A 17,044-nucleotide genomic window follows, 5' to 3' on the forward strand; every position below is an offset into this window, starting at 1 on the left:
GTGGACTTCTGTTTAATGTTTATAACTGGGCCCAAACTTGCAGTATTTTGTATAATATTTATTTTAATTGTATATATCATTCAATGTATATCTACAAGTTTGGAGTTTGGACTCAATATATGTTGATACGATGTTTATCAACTATGCTAATCGTTAAACTAACGTTCAATTATTGAATGTGATGAATCGTAAATATAAAATTTAAATATATTTCATTACAAAATATAATACGACATTTTTATGTATTTATCGTAGCATTTAGTAAAACCCAAAATATAATTAATATATATTCCATTTTATGAAGGAAAATTGACATATCATGATAGAATTATATTTTTAGAAAAAATTCATTTCTCAACTTAGTTAAAATAATTATAGATTATTATCAAATACTTGATATAAAATTTTAAAAATAACATGAGTTAATTAATATTAAAATTTTAAATATTTTTGAGTTATTCTTTTAAATTTGCTTAACATCGAAACTTATCTTAATTTTCATATTTAATTAATTGTCAAAATACAAATTTGATATAACTTATTTCAAATGACATGAGTTAAATAAGACCATACATAAAATAAAATAATTAAAATATATGAGTTTATAAGTTATTTTAAACTAAGTTTAGTCAAACGAAAATATTATATAATTTTCTAACAAAATTGAGAAATAATAATTTAGTTCAAAATATATACTTGTACATAATATATTATTTTTCGTTTTGTACGACGGAATATATAGTAATGATGATTTTTTTAACTAAATATTATATTAAAATTGATTAAACTATCACCATTTTTATAATTAATTTATATTATATATGCAACATCAATGCACGTGCTTTCTTGCGAATGTATCTAAAAACAAGTAAGAGTCAAAAGACATAATCAAACCCCTTTTTCTAAATCAGCTGCCTAAGAAAATATATAACAAGCAAAGTTATTTATGAAAGAAAAAAACAAGAAAACAAAAATGTATTGTATATATCTACATGATAGTCGATTAATCAACCAGTACTGGTACTCGGCCGTGAAGACCAAAGAGAACTTAAAGCCCGGAGGCGTTGCAAATACTCCCCTAAGGCAAGGAGGGCGAGAGCTGTTTTGCGGGTTGTAAGTATTCGACATATCTGCTGAAGGGTTTCTCCACGAAGATGATCCGCCTGCATGCAGATCGATCCATTGGATTACGTACATTTTCCACAACTAGCTTAGCTAGGTAGGAGATTTAACTTCGTACCTGGCCTACAAACCTCATCAAAGCTTCCAACTTCTCCCTGGCATCACCTATGTGTGAGAGGTAGTTCCCTTCGCCGTCTAGCAAGCCATCGGCTATGGTTTCCGACACAATCTGATGGAGTTTTAGCATTCCCTGTGACAGAGAATCTTCTGCTTGCTGACATGATTGTGTAAGATTACAAACGTCCACACGTTGTTGTTCTTCCAGTGGCTCCAGATTCGGTGCCACGACCTACACATAGATACAAGACACAGATGAAGTTCAATTTTGTTTGTTTTCTCTAAAGTGCTTTACAAAACCACCTTGAGGAATTCTGAAGGCCGAAAGCCACCAATCCAAAAGAATAAGCGCTCGGCACAAGTTTTCCACGTGCCAGACATGATGTAAAATGCATCAGCCTTGGCTGCTGATTGTTTCATTTTGAAGAGATTGAAATAGTGCCTCATCCCGCTATCAACAAATCTCCGCAATTCCACTTCTCCAATCCCACAATTAACAGCATTCTTCAATTCCGATATTTGCCTATTTTGTTCTTCCACCCACTGTCCATACTCAATTTCAAATGTAGCAATACCTAAGAAGAAATATAGGTTTCAAGAGATGCAAAATACATCTGCTCAAGAAAATATCATAAGTTTATAATATCATTAGGTACAGGCCTGGGTTTTTAGTTTCGGAGGAACGCAGCAGATTTGTATCTAAGCACACACCCTGAAAATGGAAGAAATTTCAAGTTGAAAGCTTCTTTTAGGGAATGATTCTTGGAATTCATCTGTCGTTCTTTGTCTAATAGAAAAATATTTAAAGCAAAAAATACCTGTTGCCTTGATCGTTCAATCTCTTGTTCTATCTGAATTAGTCTCAGTTTACTGTTTTCTAACTGCTGAACATAAGCCTGCAGACAAAAATTAGATCCAACCAACTTGCTGTAAACTCTATTATCATGGACTGATTTATTGTACATTGACTGCACATTTGTGAAGTAACCATAGTACCTTTTTCCGCAGACGACTTTTACGAGCCGCCTCACGATTCTGTGCAAGTCGTCTCCGTACCTATAAATCAAACTCTAGTTTTGTCAACAATAAAGATCACGTTGATAGTCCAAAACAGAATAAATGTCTATGATGATTAGAAGAGATGAAGATTATATCAGTTTTGGTTCTTTACTCGTTATCAGAAAGAAATACAAGCCATGGAAAATATATATACGCGGCCTCGAGCATTTATAGTTGCTAACTAATTAAATCCAATAAAAGCAAGTGAAAATTCCATTCTAATTTTACCTTGTCAGCTGGTTTGCTTGATTCTTCATCGTATTTATACGAAGGTTCGATGGTTTTGTGGGAAGTGTTTTCTGACTAAACACATATACACGATAATAAGTCAACTAAGCTGTGGGATATAAGTCTAGCCCACAACTTGATCCGCACACACATATATATGGTAACTAAATTCTATTATTGGTGCGTACCTCGTTGTCTTGTTTACCACTGACATCAAGAGTCATTGAAGGAGATATGTCAAAACAGTTGTTTCCTTTAAAATCTCCCCACATATCCATTTGAAGCATTTGGTCGTATAACCCCATCCGTCTAGTCGGCACAAACCGAGTCGATGCTGAATTCATTCTGTTTAAACCATTTAAAGTTTTGAATTAGTACTTCCGGTTGCTATATCAATGAGGTACAATCCGACATTTGACAGCAAAAAAAGAATCAACAAAGGCCATACAATTCATAAGCGTTGTCTTTTAGGCACCTGGTTTGATTTTAAGACCATATATATAATTGAAATTTGAGGAAATTAAAGGCTTACACAATAGATTCATCTCAATTCAAGAATTAAGCAATACCATTTCTTGTCGTATCAGGAAAAACCAGCAGAATGTAGGGAGTACTAGTAACAAAAATAGTCCACATGACTAGGTAATTTAAACATCTGTTAAATCAAACTTTGCAAAGATACTGATGGCAGAAATCAGAATCAGATTTCAAGATAGGTAACTATGAGGTTCTGGCTCGATTCATGATCTCTTTAACAATCCCACATGGCATCATATTTTACGGCCGCATTTCCATGATTCAGAAGAATGAATCAAGAACCATTCCCTTACCAGGGATATGATAGATGGTGTTTGACGGCCTTTATGCTTCATAAATACAATCCATCAAACAAGAAACGCAGAAAAGAAGCCAACATATAGACGGAGCCCAGCTTAGCTTCACACAACACGAACGAGACACGGGCTATGAAGAAAATGGATACATGTTTCAGTATATATGAGTTTTTTGTTGCCATCTTTGACATCCAAATAATACCAAAGCTGACACAAGTTTGCTCAACCAGTTCCCTTGCTTTTAAAAAGGGAAAAAAACCAGAGAGAGAGAAGTTCAAAAAATAAACCTTTAATGGAAATCAGAAACAAGCACTGCACCCACTTTGAGAATAAAATTTACGAGAAAATTTGCAAGCTAAAGAAGTGCTCTTAATCCCGTCTTTCAGTTCTGAACATGATGAAGAAGAATCGAATAACAATATCTTCATGAATCATGTATTTCTACTCTAGCTCGAATTGGAATTTCTTTCATTGCAAGTGCGTCATAACCTGTCGGTTGATTGGTCCGTGTCACTGCAATTTTATTATATATATATATATATATATATGTTCAATCCAAATATTTTAGTTATACTCGTTTATTTTTTACGCTTCAAACCAAATAGTTAATTATTTATCAAAAATCTTGTTTAGCCAACAAATATAAGCCCAAATCATGAATTGTTATACTCAGATCACAGCTTCTAATAACAAAATCGACATAAAATTAATACTTTATTCGTCTCAGTTATATAGTCTATTTTGTTTTTTTATATATTTGAAGAATGTTATTGAGAAAATAAATTATTTAGACAAACTTTATAATACACTTTTATTTAATGATATTGAGAAAAAAAATTATAATCATCAATAATGAAAGATATTAAATAATGATATATTAGGATAAATTAAGATTATTAAATATAGATTATATATTTGAGACATATAAATAAGAAATATTGACTATATAATTAAGACCGAAGGAGTACAGAATATAACGGCTAAAGTGATATGTGCTAGCTGACATTGATTTTACAGAGTATGGATGCTTAATCTAATATTCTCTAAATTTGCGTGGAAGAAATTGTACAATTTTTAGGCAGCTGTGTCGTATGATACAGTCAAACGGAAATCTGAATGCATTATTTTGTAATTAACAAATGATCAGTTTTAGTATTCGGATTTAAGGATGACAATTTTTCGAGACGATGATTCCAATATTTTCGAGTTCGGGGATTTTTAAAATTTTCGAAATAATTTGGGGTGAGTATGAAGATATAATCTCAATCTCCATATCCAAACAGAATAATTATTTTTAATACTAATAATAATATTATTATTAAAGTTATATTGATATTAATTTAATAATAATAATAATAATAGTATAATAATAAGTTCTCGAATCCTCCCACCGCCCATTCAATATTTTTGAAAAGAAGATGAGAGTCGAGACGAGGATTTGATCCCTCATGTTCGAATTTGAGAAATCTCCGAACCCGAAAAAACGAGGATCGAGACGTGGATAAAATTCAGAGATAAAAATAAAGACAGACAAACTCATTTCACACCGTTGTGATCCCTATTCGGATCGGACATTCCCACTAATATATATCTATAAACGTCAAAGCAACCAAGGAACAGTACTGTTTTTGTGCTTACTTTGAATATTGCGCACCACCTCAATTTCACTACACTCGTACACTTGACTATCACAATAATTTATTCAGGTAGTCAAGCGCGTGCACAATATATATATATATCATAACTAAATTAATTTTCATTTTCTTACATTAATTAGGAAAATAATAGTTTGATTTGTATCTTCATTATAATACTCATAATAAACATGACACGTTTTAAATGTACTTTTGAAAATATTTTTTCCAAATAAAATACAAGAATAAATTTGTAATTTCAAATATATTTTGTAACTCAAATTGAACATATAACATTTTCCTTTACATGAATTTTGTCCAATATCTTTTTCTTGGAAAGATATCTGTCTAGGAATATTCATATGTGATTAGTTAAACCTTAAACGTTTCCTGTTAATGACCCTTCAAATCCTCAAGGAGGCATAATGTAATATTTAACCCCCGTCCATATATAGAGAGACCAATTAAATACCAAGTATAGAAACTTTGGCGATCAATCTTAATTCAAGGGTTCATTCACATGCCCCACACACGCATATATTTATTATTTAATTTTAAAATACTTATTTATGGTATTTTTAAATAATAACATTTTCCACTGCCTTAAGTATGGTATGTTGATTGTGGATTGTGAAGGTGCATGGTCCACCATTTTCATATTCTAAATTCAACTTCATACAAAGTGCTCGACCTTGTTAGTGCAAGTTGGCCTTTTTGCTTCCATTTTCATTTTTGGATTCTCTCTCGCACTCAATTATTTATTTACACTATACATGTACACGCTCACATGTGTATGTATTGTCGCTAATATCATGTTTAATTAAATTGCAGGTGCTGCGAATAGACAATAACTTGTGTGAGACGGTCTCATGGATCGTATTTTGTGAGACGGATCTTTTATTTTGGTCATACATAAAAAAAATATTACTTTTTATGCTAAGAGTATTACTTTTTATTGTGAATTTTGGTAGAGTTAACCCGTCTCACAGATAAAGATTCGTGAGATCGTATCACAAAAGACATACTCATACGAATAAGAAAAATAACAGTTTATATAACTTACAATTCATTATAGAAATATTACGAAAAATACTTTGTATAAATAAATTCATCATTTTTCTTTATTCATGTCTCTTGAAATCGAGAATATTGAATGCAATGCATGTTTGGGACAAACCCAAAAGTCACAAATTTACACGGAAGAACTAACTCGTGCAAGCATCACATACATATACATATATGTCTATGAAGAATCCAATCGCCATAATCTATAATAGGATATTTACATGTACACAATATAATAGTGCAGAGGTTTATCCACTTAAAAAGTAACAGGCATAATTGGGATAAGGTTGAGAAGAATATATTAATTCTCAAGTGATTTTCCTTCTCATATTCTTTGTCGACCTATGCAAGTGATTGAATATAAAATCAAGACGTACGTCACGCAACAAACTTGTTTTGTCATATTCTCATAAAATTATACTATACAGAGAAGTGTAAATAAAATTAAAGCATGGTATTTGCCAATTCGATAACAACAACATAGGAACCCCAAAAGAATCGAATGGCCACATAAATTTATTCATTTTACAATTTGCTGTGTTCTAAAGTGCTTACCCACTAAGGGAGGCTAATGTGTCGTAACGCTGATAACTTGAACTGGAAGGAGTATTGAACAAGATCGACCATGCGCAAACGTTCCATATTTGTTTAATTGTGATTAATTCCATTCCAAAAAAACAAAAACTAGTGAAATCCTTTATCAAATTACTAAATTAAATAGAGAGCAACCATTTTAGGAATTTTTGATTTCTCCCGGGAGGTGAAGAGTAAATTTTTAATAAAGGGATCAAAACGTCTATTACAGTTGAGTTTAAGCTACCATAAAAGATAATATCTTTAACAAACTTAATCATCATATTTTGTCACGTTAACTTTATCAACATTAATATCGTGAAATGAACCATGAGACACCACCCTAAAAATAACATCACGGCATCGAAATTTGGCGCATCTGTTACAGGCGCAGAAAACCAAGTCTGAGAATCCCAGGGCAAGTATAGCATTTAAATCTACAACTGATGATCTTATAAAACCAAATAACCCTATAGATGGGACAAACGTATCCAACGTATAAAAACACATGGTTGTAAAATACCAAAGTTGTTTTATGTTTTTTCTTTAATATTTCAATACAAACAAAAGATGAAAAAAAATCCCCAAAACAAATATGAAACATTCAAAATTATAATCAAAATTTATAGTAATACATCGAACACGCTTTCAATTAAGTTGAACTATCAAGCAACATCTCCCTCCCCGGTTGGGAACTTGCCCAGAGACTTGAGTCAATATATATATAGAGAGAGAGAGCCGGTAATGGGTGGAGGCAAAATAATTGTTCTAAACAAAATCCCTTCGAGGAAAAATACGAAGGTAACATGTGAATAGAGGAAAATCAACAGGAGAGCTAAATATGAAAGAACATTCAAGAAAATAAAATTATGATCTATAGAAAAAATCATAAAACTCACATGTAAAAATAAATGTGAATAATTCGATACACACCGGGTCAGCGCCCTAAATGGAACTCAACCAATAAAAGGATAATAGGACAGGTCCTTTTCACCATTGACTACTAGATCTTTATATGATTAGAAAGGAAATTCTTAGAAAAACCCTTTCCACCAACAAATGTACTCACAGATCTAAACTAAGAAGCCTTTATTACGTGTTGATGCCATATTATCATGCATTGCAACATCAAGCCAGTCTTATGGAATCAACATCTATAATTCGGTATTCCGAAATAGTAAGCATGGATAAATAAAGCTCTCTAATGAACTTAAAAAGTGGCTCTTAACAAAGGCCCCGCCCGAGAATTCTAAGCAGTAAAAAATAGGAAGAGTTGAATAAAAATCTCAAAAAAGTCGAGCCAAGGTAGACATGCACATGGATTGAAAAATCAAATACAAAATGTTTGGGTGTGGTTTAACAGTTTAGATTCAATATGATGGAAAACACCAGAAATAGATTACAAGTAAATATTAATATGTTTTATATCTAAATTAAAATTGAAGAAAAAATATTGTCCAAATTTCATTAAGTACGATAGCTTAAAAATATTAAAATAACTCGTAATATCATCCTTCAGAAACTAAAGTGACGAGACAAAAATCCTGAAGCAAACCATCAAGAGTCCATGTGGCAAAACAAAACAAAAATGAAGACAAATTACATGGAAATAAAATCCATAACCACGGCCCAAAGTTATAACATATCAACTTCAAGCACAGTATGAGAGGAACAAAGGAATCAAAAGAAGAAGAAAAAGGAAGGAACATCAAAAAAAAAAAAAGCAACAGCAGCAACAGCAAAATGGCGATCAAACATAAAAGGAAGATACAAAAAGAAAAATGAGAGACCAAATAGAATTCTACAAGCCATGATAAAATCATAACAAATTAAAAATAAAAAGGTTTACCAGTAAGATCATAACTGGATATCAGTTTCACTAAAAGACTGGCCAAAGGTGTAAAAGCTAAGAAAAGAAGTGGAATACGATGAGAAAAATTCAAAGTTGAAAAATGAAGCCATAGTATCATATTCCACCATCAAGCCCAAAAACCAAGATTAAACCTTTAACCATTCGGCAACAACACCATGGATTTTGCTATTCCATTTCAATTGTGATTTTCTGCAGTAATTGAAAAAAGTATGTCAAAGGAATCAGCACAACAACAATGTTGCAATATTATCTACATTTATAACCTTGTGAACAAAAACTCCACCAAAAAGTTCTACTGACTAAAGATAAGTTGATTGTCCCACCACAATTTTGTCAAACATTTCCCAATTCCCATTGATCAGCAAACCCAAGTCTGTCTCATACTAATATACATTTGGGGATGATCAGTGGCAATTGATTGCACAAATCATAGTTAACAAAATTTCCATGATGGTCGTCATACTCCTGTTAGAATGACTGTCATAAAGTCCATCAGTTTCCCAATATATTACCACAAATACAATTTCCACGATCAATGAATTTATGCCTGATCGCAGCCATCCATCCTAAGTATTACTCTCCTCCCTCTAGACGCGTCACATACCATCATCAACCTTCGGCAAATTAATTTACTTCAAATCTCATTCACAACTCTTTCCTTGTACAAGTCACATTGAAATTAGTAGAGTATCTATCATAGATTCATGATCACTGAACAGATATTCTAGCTCATAGTAGTGACTGGCGAATAATGATCCAACCCTGCAGTCCTACGACAATTTATAATATACATTTGCATTCCTACCCTAAAGTGCTTCAACTGAAATTTTGAACTCCGAGAGTCAAAATTAACAAATAATAGATCTGTGATACACAATGTGTTAGAAGTAGTGAGGGTAACAACAAAGAAAACACTTGGAGTTACCAAATTCAAACCCCCTTTAAAGAAAGTACGAACAGCATAGACATAGATAATTATAAGAAAAACATGGGTGCACTGATCATACCAAAGACTGGGAAAATAGCCACTGTCATCAGTCCTCGAAGATTTAGCTAATGACGAAGAAGTTTGCCCACTCTGCTGAGTTGGATACATATGCGACAACCCTTGAAGCATAGCCCCACCGGGCACACCAGTACTTGCGCCAGCGCCGGCATAGGAGCCAACTCCAGGAACTCCGTAAGCACCCAAACCGAATCCCTGCATTTGTCCACCCATCATCCCGTAATAACCTCCCATCAACGCATTCCCAAACAGTCCAGAACCATACAAAGGATTCATTAACCCCATCTGTTGCCCAAACAAAGCCATATTCTGCGCCTGCTGAGCCGCAGCCACTTCAAGCATCTGCGGGTTAACCGGCTGCATGGCCGTAGTTATTGAAGCTGCGCCCCCAACTCCTTTCCCCTTCCCTTCATTGGCCTTCCTACAATGCAACTGACTTCCTTCGAACATCTTATCCGGCTCCTCTAAAACTTTTTTAGCTCCTTCGACGGTTTTAAACACAAAAATCGCATACCCTTTAAATTTCCCAGTATTTGGATCCAACCCCGTTGGCCCGTGTTCAACCTCTCCGAATTTCTCAAAGAAACTCCTTAACTTTTCTGGACTGGCATTCATTGGTACATTGTTGACATAAATTTTGCGCAGAGGAAAATCAGCAGAAAAATGCTGATGAGAAACAACCCCAGAAGCAGAGGTGTTGGGACCCGCGGATGCAAGATTGCAAGTCATCGTACGATTACCAATTTGAATTCTAGGGGATTTCAGTAGTTTTTGAGCAGATTTCCTCGTTTTGAAAGTCACAAAGGCGTAACCTTTGCATTTCCCCGTGGCGCGATCCATAACAACATTCAAATCCTCAACTTCACCAAAAGCCCCGAAAATGGAGTGGATTGACTGGCGCGTGGCATCCCAACCGAGTCCGTAGACGAAGACTTTCCGATGGGAGATGTCTTTGTCGGCCGTGGACTGGATAAGGTCGAAAAGTGAATCGTGCGATACACATAGGTCGGTTACGAGATTGGTGAGCTGCTCCTTGGAAAATGGTTGCAGGAGGGTTTGAAGTTTGGACCGTGGATCGGAATCCGAGTCGGATCCAGATTTGGGAATTCTAATTTTCTTCTTCTTCTTTGTCTTGTCGATTGTGTTGATGCGCTTTGGTTTCTTCTTCGGTTTGGTTCTCGCCATTCGCAGGCGGCCGATGCTGCAACCTCAAGGTAGGTAGGTGAGCTTGCGAAGAAAATAAAAGGTCTAGGAAAGGATTATTATTAATTTGGATCGGCCCATCAACCAGCCCATTAAAGCCTATGCAGGCCTAGGGGTATACATGGTATTACATTTTTATTATCATAATATTACAGGGAGTAACAGAAGAAACAAGGGGTACACTGGTCTGGCGCGGAGGAGGAAGATTTCTCCTACGCTTGCTTGGTGTGAGCCAAGCCAAGCCTAAGTCCAAAGTTATCATCAATCAATAACTGCTTCTCCTTTTGTAATCAATTCATTCCTCATTGACTTTTTATATGCATGGATGGTGATCGGTCTGACTCGTTGCCACTCACGGCGCCGGCTCCGATCACTAACTCTTCTGAGATAGATCTCGAATTGGGTCCCGAAGAGCAAATTCAGTGCCGGATTTGCCTCGAAACTGACGGTATGATATCTCCATCCTGTCCCTTAGGGTTTGATTGATGAAAGAATCATGTAATCTTTTAAGGTATCTAGGTTTGTTCCAATTATTCTGCGGGTCATACAGTTGATCGCTGTTTTTGTGATCTGCATTCTTTCATTGATGAATGGATTTATTTATTTGGTATTGGTATATACGCCTTTTGTTTCATTTCCCAAAAGTAATTTATATTAGGTTTAACAGCGGGCTAATTAGTTTGATCTAATTGCATTTGCATCATAATTCTTCATAGGCTGCACTTTTCTTTTTCTTTTTCTTCAGGATTTTATGTTGCCTCAAGGAATTTTATGATGCATTAAACACGCATTTTCGTTGATGACATTACACACTTGATTAAAGTACTGCATTCAGCATTGGAATTTTTGTTTGTTTACCAGGAAGGGACTTTATTGCTCCTTGCAAGTGCAAAGGGACATCAAAATTTGTTCACAGAGAATGCCTCGATCATTGGCGTTCTTTAAAGGTTCTCTCTTTTTTTTAGTTACTGAGAAGCTATTTTTATTCTATTTGAGTTAATAATATGGTCTAAATTTCTTAAATTATTAGCTCCTGACTCTATTCTTTCCGCAAAGCATTATTCCTCATACTGTATCAGTTTGAGTCATTTAATTTTTTTTCCCAATCCTTTTTACTTTTTGCAGGAAGGCTTTGCCTTTGCTCATTGCACAACTTGCAAGGCCCCTTATTATTTGAGAGTCCATGTCTTTGCTGATAGGAAGTGGCGAACTTTGAAGTTCCGATTCTTCGTCACTAGGGATATTTTATGCATCTTTTTCGCTGTTCAGCTGGTTGGAGTCCTTTTTGTTCTATTTTATTTTCTTATCTGCTCTTGCCTTTTATTATGTCAATAATGATGCATGAAAGTTTAAGTATCCTTCAAGTACTTGTTATATTCTAATTTCTAACACCTATATTATTTTTACAGATTATTGCTCTATTGGCATACTTGGGGTATCTTATTGATGGCTACCAAAAATATTGGCTTCGCCGTTCTTGGGGTTTCGATAGCGAACTTAGTTTCTACTACATATGTGGTAATCCTTAGCCTCACATTACCCATCTATGAATTTCTTCCATTATTGGCTGTATCTCCCAGGTTGTTCCTTATGCTGGTTCAGGACAAAATGTTATGAATTTGTAAAATACTTCCACGTGGATATTTTGATATTAACTGCATCTTTAGTTTTTTATTGGTCAAAGTATATATATTTCAGAACAAAATTAAAAAGTGAAGTATTGAAAATGGTGTCAATTTCAATGTAACAAGAAACAGACTATCCATATTCCTTGGTTCAACAGATAATCCGTATTCCTTTTTGGTTATTGGCATTATGTGATGTATATATCGATTTCTTTCAAGAAACTTGATCCGTTGAATAGCTTGGAGGGTTATCTCAGAGAGAAACCATTCACTCTGTTCGGTGGAAAATTTAATAATAGAAAAAAAGGTTAAAAATTTTAATATGCAGAAATATTTAGTTTAGATCATCTATCAGAGGTTAAAAAAGACTTGTAACCTACTTATCTAATTATTATTGTTTATATCCATATTTATCCAATAACTCCTCTGTAAAAGTTTCAAACTCAAAATCAATAGATTTCCTACTCTTTATCCGATAAAAAATATGCGAACAATCTTTTTAAAAAGTTAAAAATTAAATAAAAATAAAAAATTCAATATATTAAATTAGGTGGCCGTCTAGACGGGCGGTCGATTTTTTTAATAGCACTCAGAGACATCGCCTTTCTAAAAATATGAGAGGTTGGCGACCGCCCAGCGCTTAGGTGGTCTTACACTGCGTCTTTCAGAACACTGATATTAGCACATTAATTTTAAGAGATCAAGTATATGGCAATGAAATATATATTCTTTTCCGTCTGATGTGCCTGTTTGGAGAACATCATTATGTGTTCTTCGACATTTTTGTTGATGTCTGGACTCTGATGGATGATGTGTTAGACCCATTGAACTCTTTCCGCAGGGGCTCTGTTGTTTTTTGCTTTGCTGGGCTTATCTGGGTGCGTCATTACTTGTTATGACAGAAGAGTGCGCAATGATCTAGCGCAGCCATGTCGACAATTGTGTCTTTGTTGTTGTCATCCTGGGTATCCTCTCTCTCTCCCTGTTTTTTTTTTACATTGATAGTAGCTGAAAATTTAATTCAATGTTTTTTCTTTATTCGAGCATTTTACCTATCTATCATGTTTGTTCAAGTCTGCTTTTATGTTTCTGTAATGTTCAAGTCTGCTTTTATTCTACTTATTACCGTGTTTTGGATTTCTAAGTGCTATTAGCGAGTGTTATTAATTGCAATCATCGTTATGGCATTTACCTCTTCATTGACGTGTGTTTTAACATCTGAAATTTGATTCGTTCGACAATCTTCATATTGCAGAATGTGTGCAGATTGCCATTTACCCGGCACTCTTTGTATGTGGACTGATTGTACCACATGCTTTGAAAGTTGTGGCAGCGCAGCTGGTGAATGTGGTTGCTTGGGAAGTGCTGGTGAAGCTGGATTGCCATTATTATTAGTAATGGCTTTAGTAGTACTTGGTTTATTTACTGTGATTGGTGTATTCTATAGTGTGTTGGTGGCCACAATGGTTGGACAGAGGATTTGGCAGCGTCACTACCACATACTTGCAAAAAGAATGCTAACGAAAGTGAGTATTACATTTTGTCTTTTCTTGCATTATTTTATCATGACCATTAAATGCCACATGTTATACGATATCCTTCCTATTTCTGATGTCCTCTTAATCCAGCACATGAAAAGAAATCACTTGAAAATTTTTTATGACGTCTGGTTTCATTTTTTGCTACTTCTGTAGAAAATTTCTTCAATACTGTCCCTCTTCATTATAACCTGCCTTTTTCCTCTAATAGATGACTGATGGCCCATACCCACTGTTTGCTGCCAAGTTTTACTGTAAGAAAGATTTTAGTGTGAATCTTATACCTTGGTTTCTGGTGTGCAGATTTGCAATTCGAGCATCTTAAACATATAGTTTTTGTATTGGTTATTTTAGCAAGTTCCCCTCCAATTAAATTACTAGAATGCGGTGCTGTTCTAGAAACATCAGTTGATCTTAGAACTCTTGATTTGCTAGTCCTATCTTTCCGCTGATAGTGATTCGCGTGATTGTAGTTAGGTTTCTTGATGCAATAAATATGTAAGCAATAATTCTTGATAAAAAATAATCGAAAACGTTCATGAAGCAAGAAATGATAGAAATTTTCATGAGTTATAAATCTAAGGAAATACATTCTCCTACGTTCACGTTCTGTAGTCTTTCTGTCTTTGTGGGATAGTGATTTGCGTGTTTGCAGTTAGTTTTCTTGATGCAATAAATATGTAAGCGATAATACTGGATAAAAAACAATTGAAAATATACATGAAGCAAGAAATGGTAGACAAGTTTTAGGAGTTAGAGATATAAAGACATGCATTTCCTATGTTCACCTTCTGTAGTCTTTGTAGTGGTTATTTTAGCAAGTTCCCTCCAATTTAGAGCTGTGCCAAATTATTAGAACGTGGTTCTGTGCTGTAAACATCAGTTGATCTTAAAACTCTTGCTTCAATAGTCTGTCCTATCTTCCCATCTTCCCACTGAGGGATTTGCGTAGGGGTGACAATGGGTACGGGTAGAGCGGGTACACGACCCGAACCCAACCCGTTTGGGTAATGTTAAATGGGTATGGCTGGGTAACGGGTTTTGCAATACCTACCCATACCCTTTCTTTATAGGCTTAGTTATAATGTGGCCATGCCCATTCTATTATATGGGTTTCAGCCCAACTGCTTAAATGTCCAGTTAGTTTTTGAGATTGGTAGATCGCGTTTTCTCCCAATTGTATCTTGCGTCTGCATTTTTTTCTTTTAAAATTATATTAAATTGGAACCATAAATAATTTCTCTCGACGGTTGATTAAGTGGAATCAACGAATTCACTGTGTCCGAGTTTCGACGATTAAGTCAAATTCTAGAATCAATAAACCATATTTTGTATATTTTGCTCCGTTTTCCACTTCTCTGTGAGGTTATTGTTTCTACATAATATCAATTATGGCTTTGCTGTGTCGGAATTTGGTTTCTAAGTTGTTTTCCAAGATTTGTATGTTGATTAATTTTTCTGGACGTCTCATGAATTTGTTCGTGCCATGAAGAATATATAATTACTTGTCATATTCCTGTATTTTAGGACTTGATTCTAAGTTGCTATTATGAATATTTGTGTTCGTGATCCATCTCATCTTGCGGTTTTCAATAAATGCGTTTTATTAGTGTGGGGTTTTTCTTTCGAGTTGTTTTCAGAAATTTCCTTGGAGTCTCAATTTAAATTTCGAATTTTTTATTACTTTTCATGGCTTTGTTCATGTTGTTCTGAGTTGCTAATTAATTCATCGGTTGTATTTAATTGGATTTATTAATTCAATATATTGGAAGAAGTGAACATATCCTTAAGTGTACAAAATTCAAAAATCTGATTTAGCCCAATCTAAACCAAAATCCTGGTTCCAGCCCCTGGTTTTACGAGTTAGAAATCTCCGCATACGTTTTCAATTATGTCCACCTTCTGTTGGGGAAGAAACATTCCTCAATATACTTTATGACATGTTTTTTTAGGAATATGTGGTTGAGGATGTTGATGGTGAGACGACTGGAGCAGATTGGTCACCCCCACCTCTTCCTCCAGAGCATATTCAGCAACTAAAATCGCTTGGACTTCTGTGAAGATTCGACAAGAAGTGTCCTACGTAGAGGTTAACCGACTCTGTGGCTTTGTAGGTTTGTATTTCTGCGTCGATTAGATATCAATCTGTATTGTTAATGACGAGGAATGATAAAGGGGATATAATATCGCCGATGCTGTTTGTAATTTTGTACGATAAGGAAGTATCTCTTACTGATACAATTCACATTCGATGCAATTTATATGATGTATTAATCAAGAATGAAAGAAACATTTGATTGTATTTCTTCTCACTGTATATCTAATACTTTTGGGATGATTGAAGAAGGATAAAAACTAATTTATCGGCCTTGTGCGACTGTGCAATGAGATTAGGTAGCAACTACTTCGTATCAATTATCGTCTGCAAAAATGGTGAAGTCGAGTTTCTATACAAGTTCATTATAGACTCATTCACCATTCAATTTTTATATAGATGGTATGTGATTGATTCTACGGTCACTCCTTCAGGAGGATTTCAAAAATGTTGTAAAAAAATATTATGATGGCTATGTTGCTCTGAGTTTATAAATGGGATATGTTTGTAATTTTGATATTTTATATCTTTCTTTTATTGATTTTGATCTTATATTGTTAAATTCTGATCTTAGTTATATATATTTTAAATTTTGACAATTTATTTATTTTTTAATGGAAGTGTTAAGTAGCATGATTAAGATTATGTAATTATTAAAAACAAAGGATATTACCTACTTGTTTTTATAAATATAAAATACAAATTGAATTTTTTTATATATTAATTCAAATGATACGATAAGATATTGATGAAACACGATGATTTTTTATATAATTAAATATGTTTGTTGGAAAAAAATAATTTTAAAATAATAAGTTATTTACTTATTGATTAATTAATATTTTTTAAATTATTAAAATTTGATGGTCCTAGCATTAATAATTATAGAAGTGTCTATATATATATATATATTGTTTGACTTCATTTTAATTCCTATCTTCATTTATTACTTTGTCATCGATATTGTAAATAAGTCTTTTTACCCCACACACACACATTGAATGAAGATAGGAACTGAAATGAAGTCACACACCCTTTTGTAATCCAATTGCAAAACCCCCGCCCCCCACCCC

General features: G+C 34.1%; 3 protein-coding genes across 7 annotated transcripts; 1 reads left to right on the top strand and 2 right to left on the bottom strand.

Annotated features, from left to right (window-relative positions):
• Window positions 1-861: 861 nt before the first annotated feature.
• On the bottom strand, window positions 862-3,866 carry LOC142546490 (transcription factor TGA1-like). Of its 4 annotated transcripts, none has more exons than XM_075654236.1 (9): window positions 3,647-3,866; window positions 2,715-2,871; window positions 2,527-2,601; window positions 2,236-2,295; window positions 2,058-2,135; window positions 1,900-1,951; window positions 1,543-1,814; window positions 1,241-1,471; window positions 862-1,163 (listed from the first exon to the last, which is right to left on the bottom strand). In XM_075654236.1, exons 2-9 carry the CDS (start codon window positions 2,868-2,870, stop codon window positions 1,008-1,010), a joined length of 1,080 nt encoding a protein of 359 aa, XP_075510351.1. In that variant the 5' UTR covers window position 2,871; window positions 3,647-3,866; the 3' UTR covers window positions 862-1,007. The 4 variants fall into 4 exon arrangements, with proteins under 4 accessions (XP_075510351.1, XP_075510353.1, XP_075510354.1 ...); XM_075654238.1 differs by lacking the exon at window positions 3,647-3,866 and adding an exon at window positions 3,357-3,628; XM_075654239.1 differs by lacking the exon at window positions 3,647-3,866 and adding an exon at window positions 3,096-3,350.
• A 4,481-nt stretch (window positions 3,867-8,347) lies between these two features.
• Window positions 8,348-10,759, bottom strand: LOC142546491 (UBP1-associated protein 2B-like). The gene is made up of 2 exons (XM_075654240.1): window positions 9,512-10,759; window positions 8,348-8,693 (listed from the first exon to the last, which is right to left on the bottom strand). Coding segments are annotated over exons 1-2 (1,185 nt in total). The 5' UTR covers window positions 10,696-10,759; the 3' UTR covers window positions 8,348-8,692.
• A 120-nt stretch (window positions 10,760-10,879) lies between these two features.
• On the top strand, window positions 10,880-16,188 carry LOC142546492 (uncharacterized). 2 transcript variants are annotated; one of them, XM_075654242.1, is made up of 8 exons: window positions 10,880-11,161; window positions 11,575-11,660; window positions 11,839-11,985; window positions 12,123-12,231; window positions 13,180-13,303; window positions 13,594-13,706; window positions 13,786-13,864; window positions 15,829-16,188. In XM_075654242.1, the coding sequence occupies exons 1-7, from the start codon at window positions 11,035-11,037 to the stop codon at window positions 13,857-13,859; spliced, it is 780 nt and encodes a 259-aa protein (XP_075510357.1). In that variant the 5' UTR covers window positions 10,880-11,034; the 3' UTR covers window positions 13,860-13,864; window positions 15,829-16,188. The 2 variants fall into 2 exon arrangements, with proteins under 2 accessions (XP_075510357.1, XP_075510356.1); XM_075654241.1 differs by having other exon boundaries at window positions 13,594-13,864.
• The last annotated feature ends 856 nt before the right edge of the window (window positions 16,189-17,044 follow it).

This window comes from Primulina tabacum, chromosome 5, assembly GCF_025594145.1.
Source record: "Primulina tabacum isolate GXHZ01 chromosome 5, ASM2559414v2, whole genome shotgun sequence".
Classification (NCBI taxonomy): domain Eukaryota; kingdom Viridiplantae; phylum Streptophyta; class Magnoliopsida; order Lamiales; family Gesneriaceae; genus Primulina; species Primulina tabacum.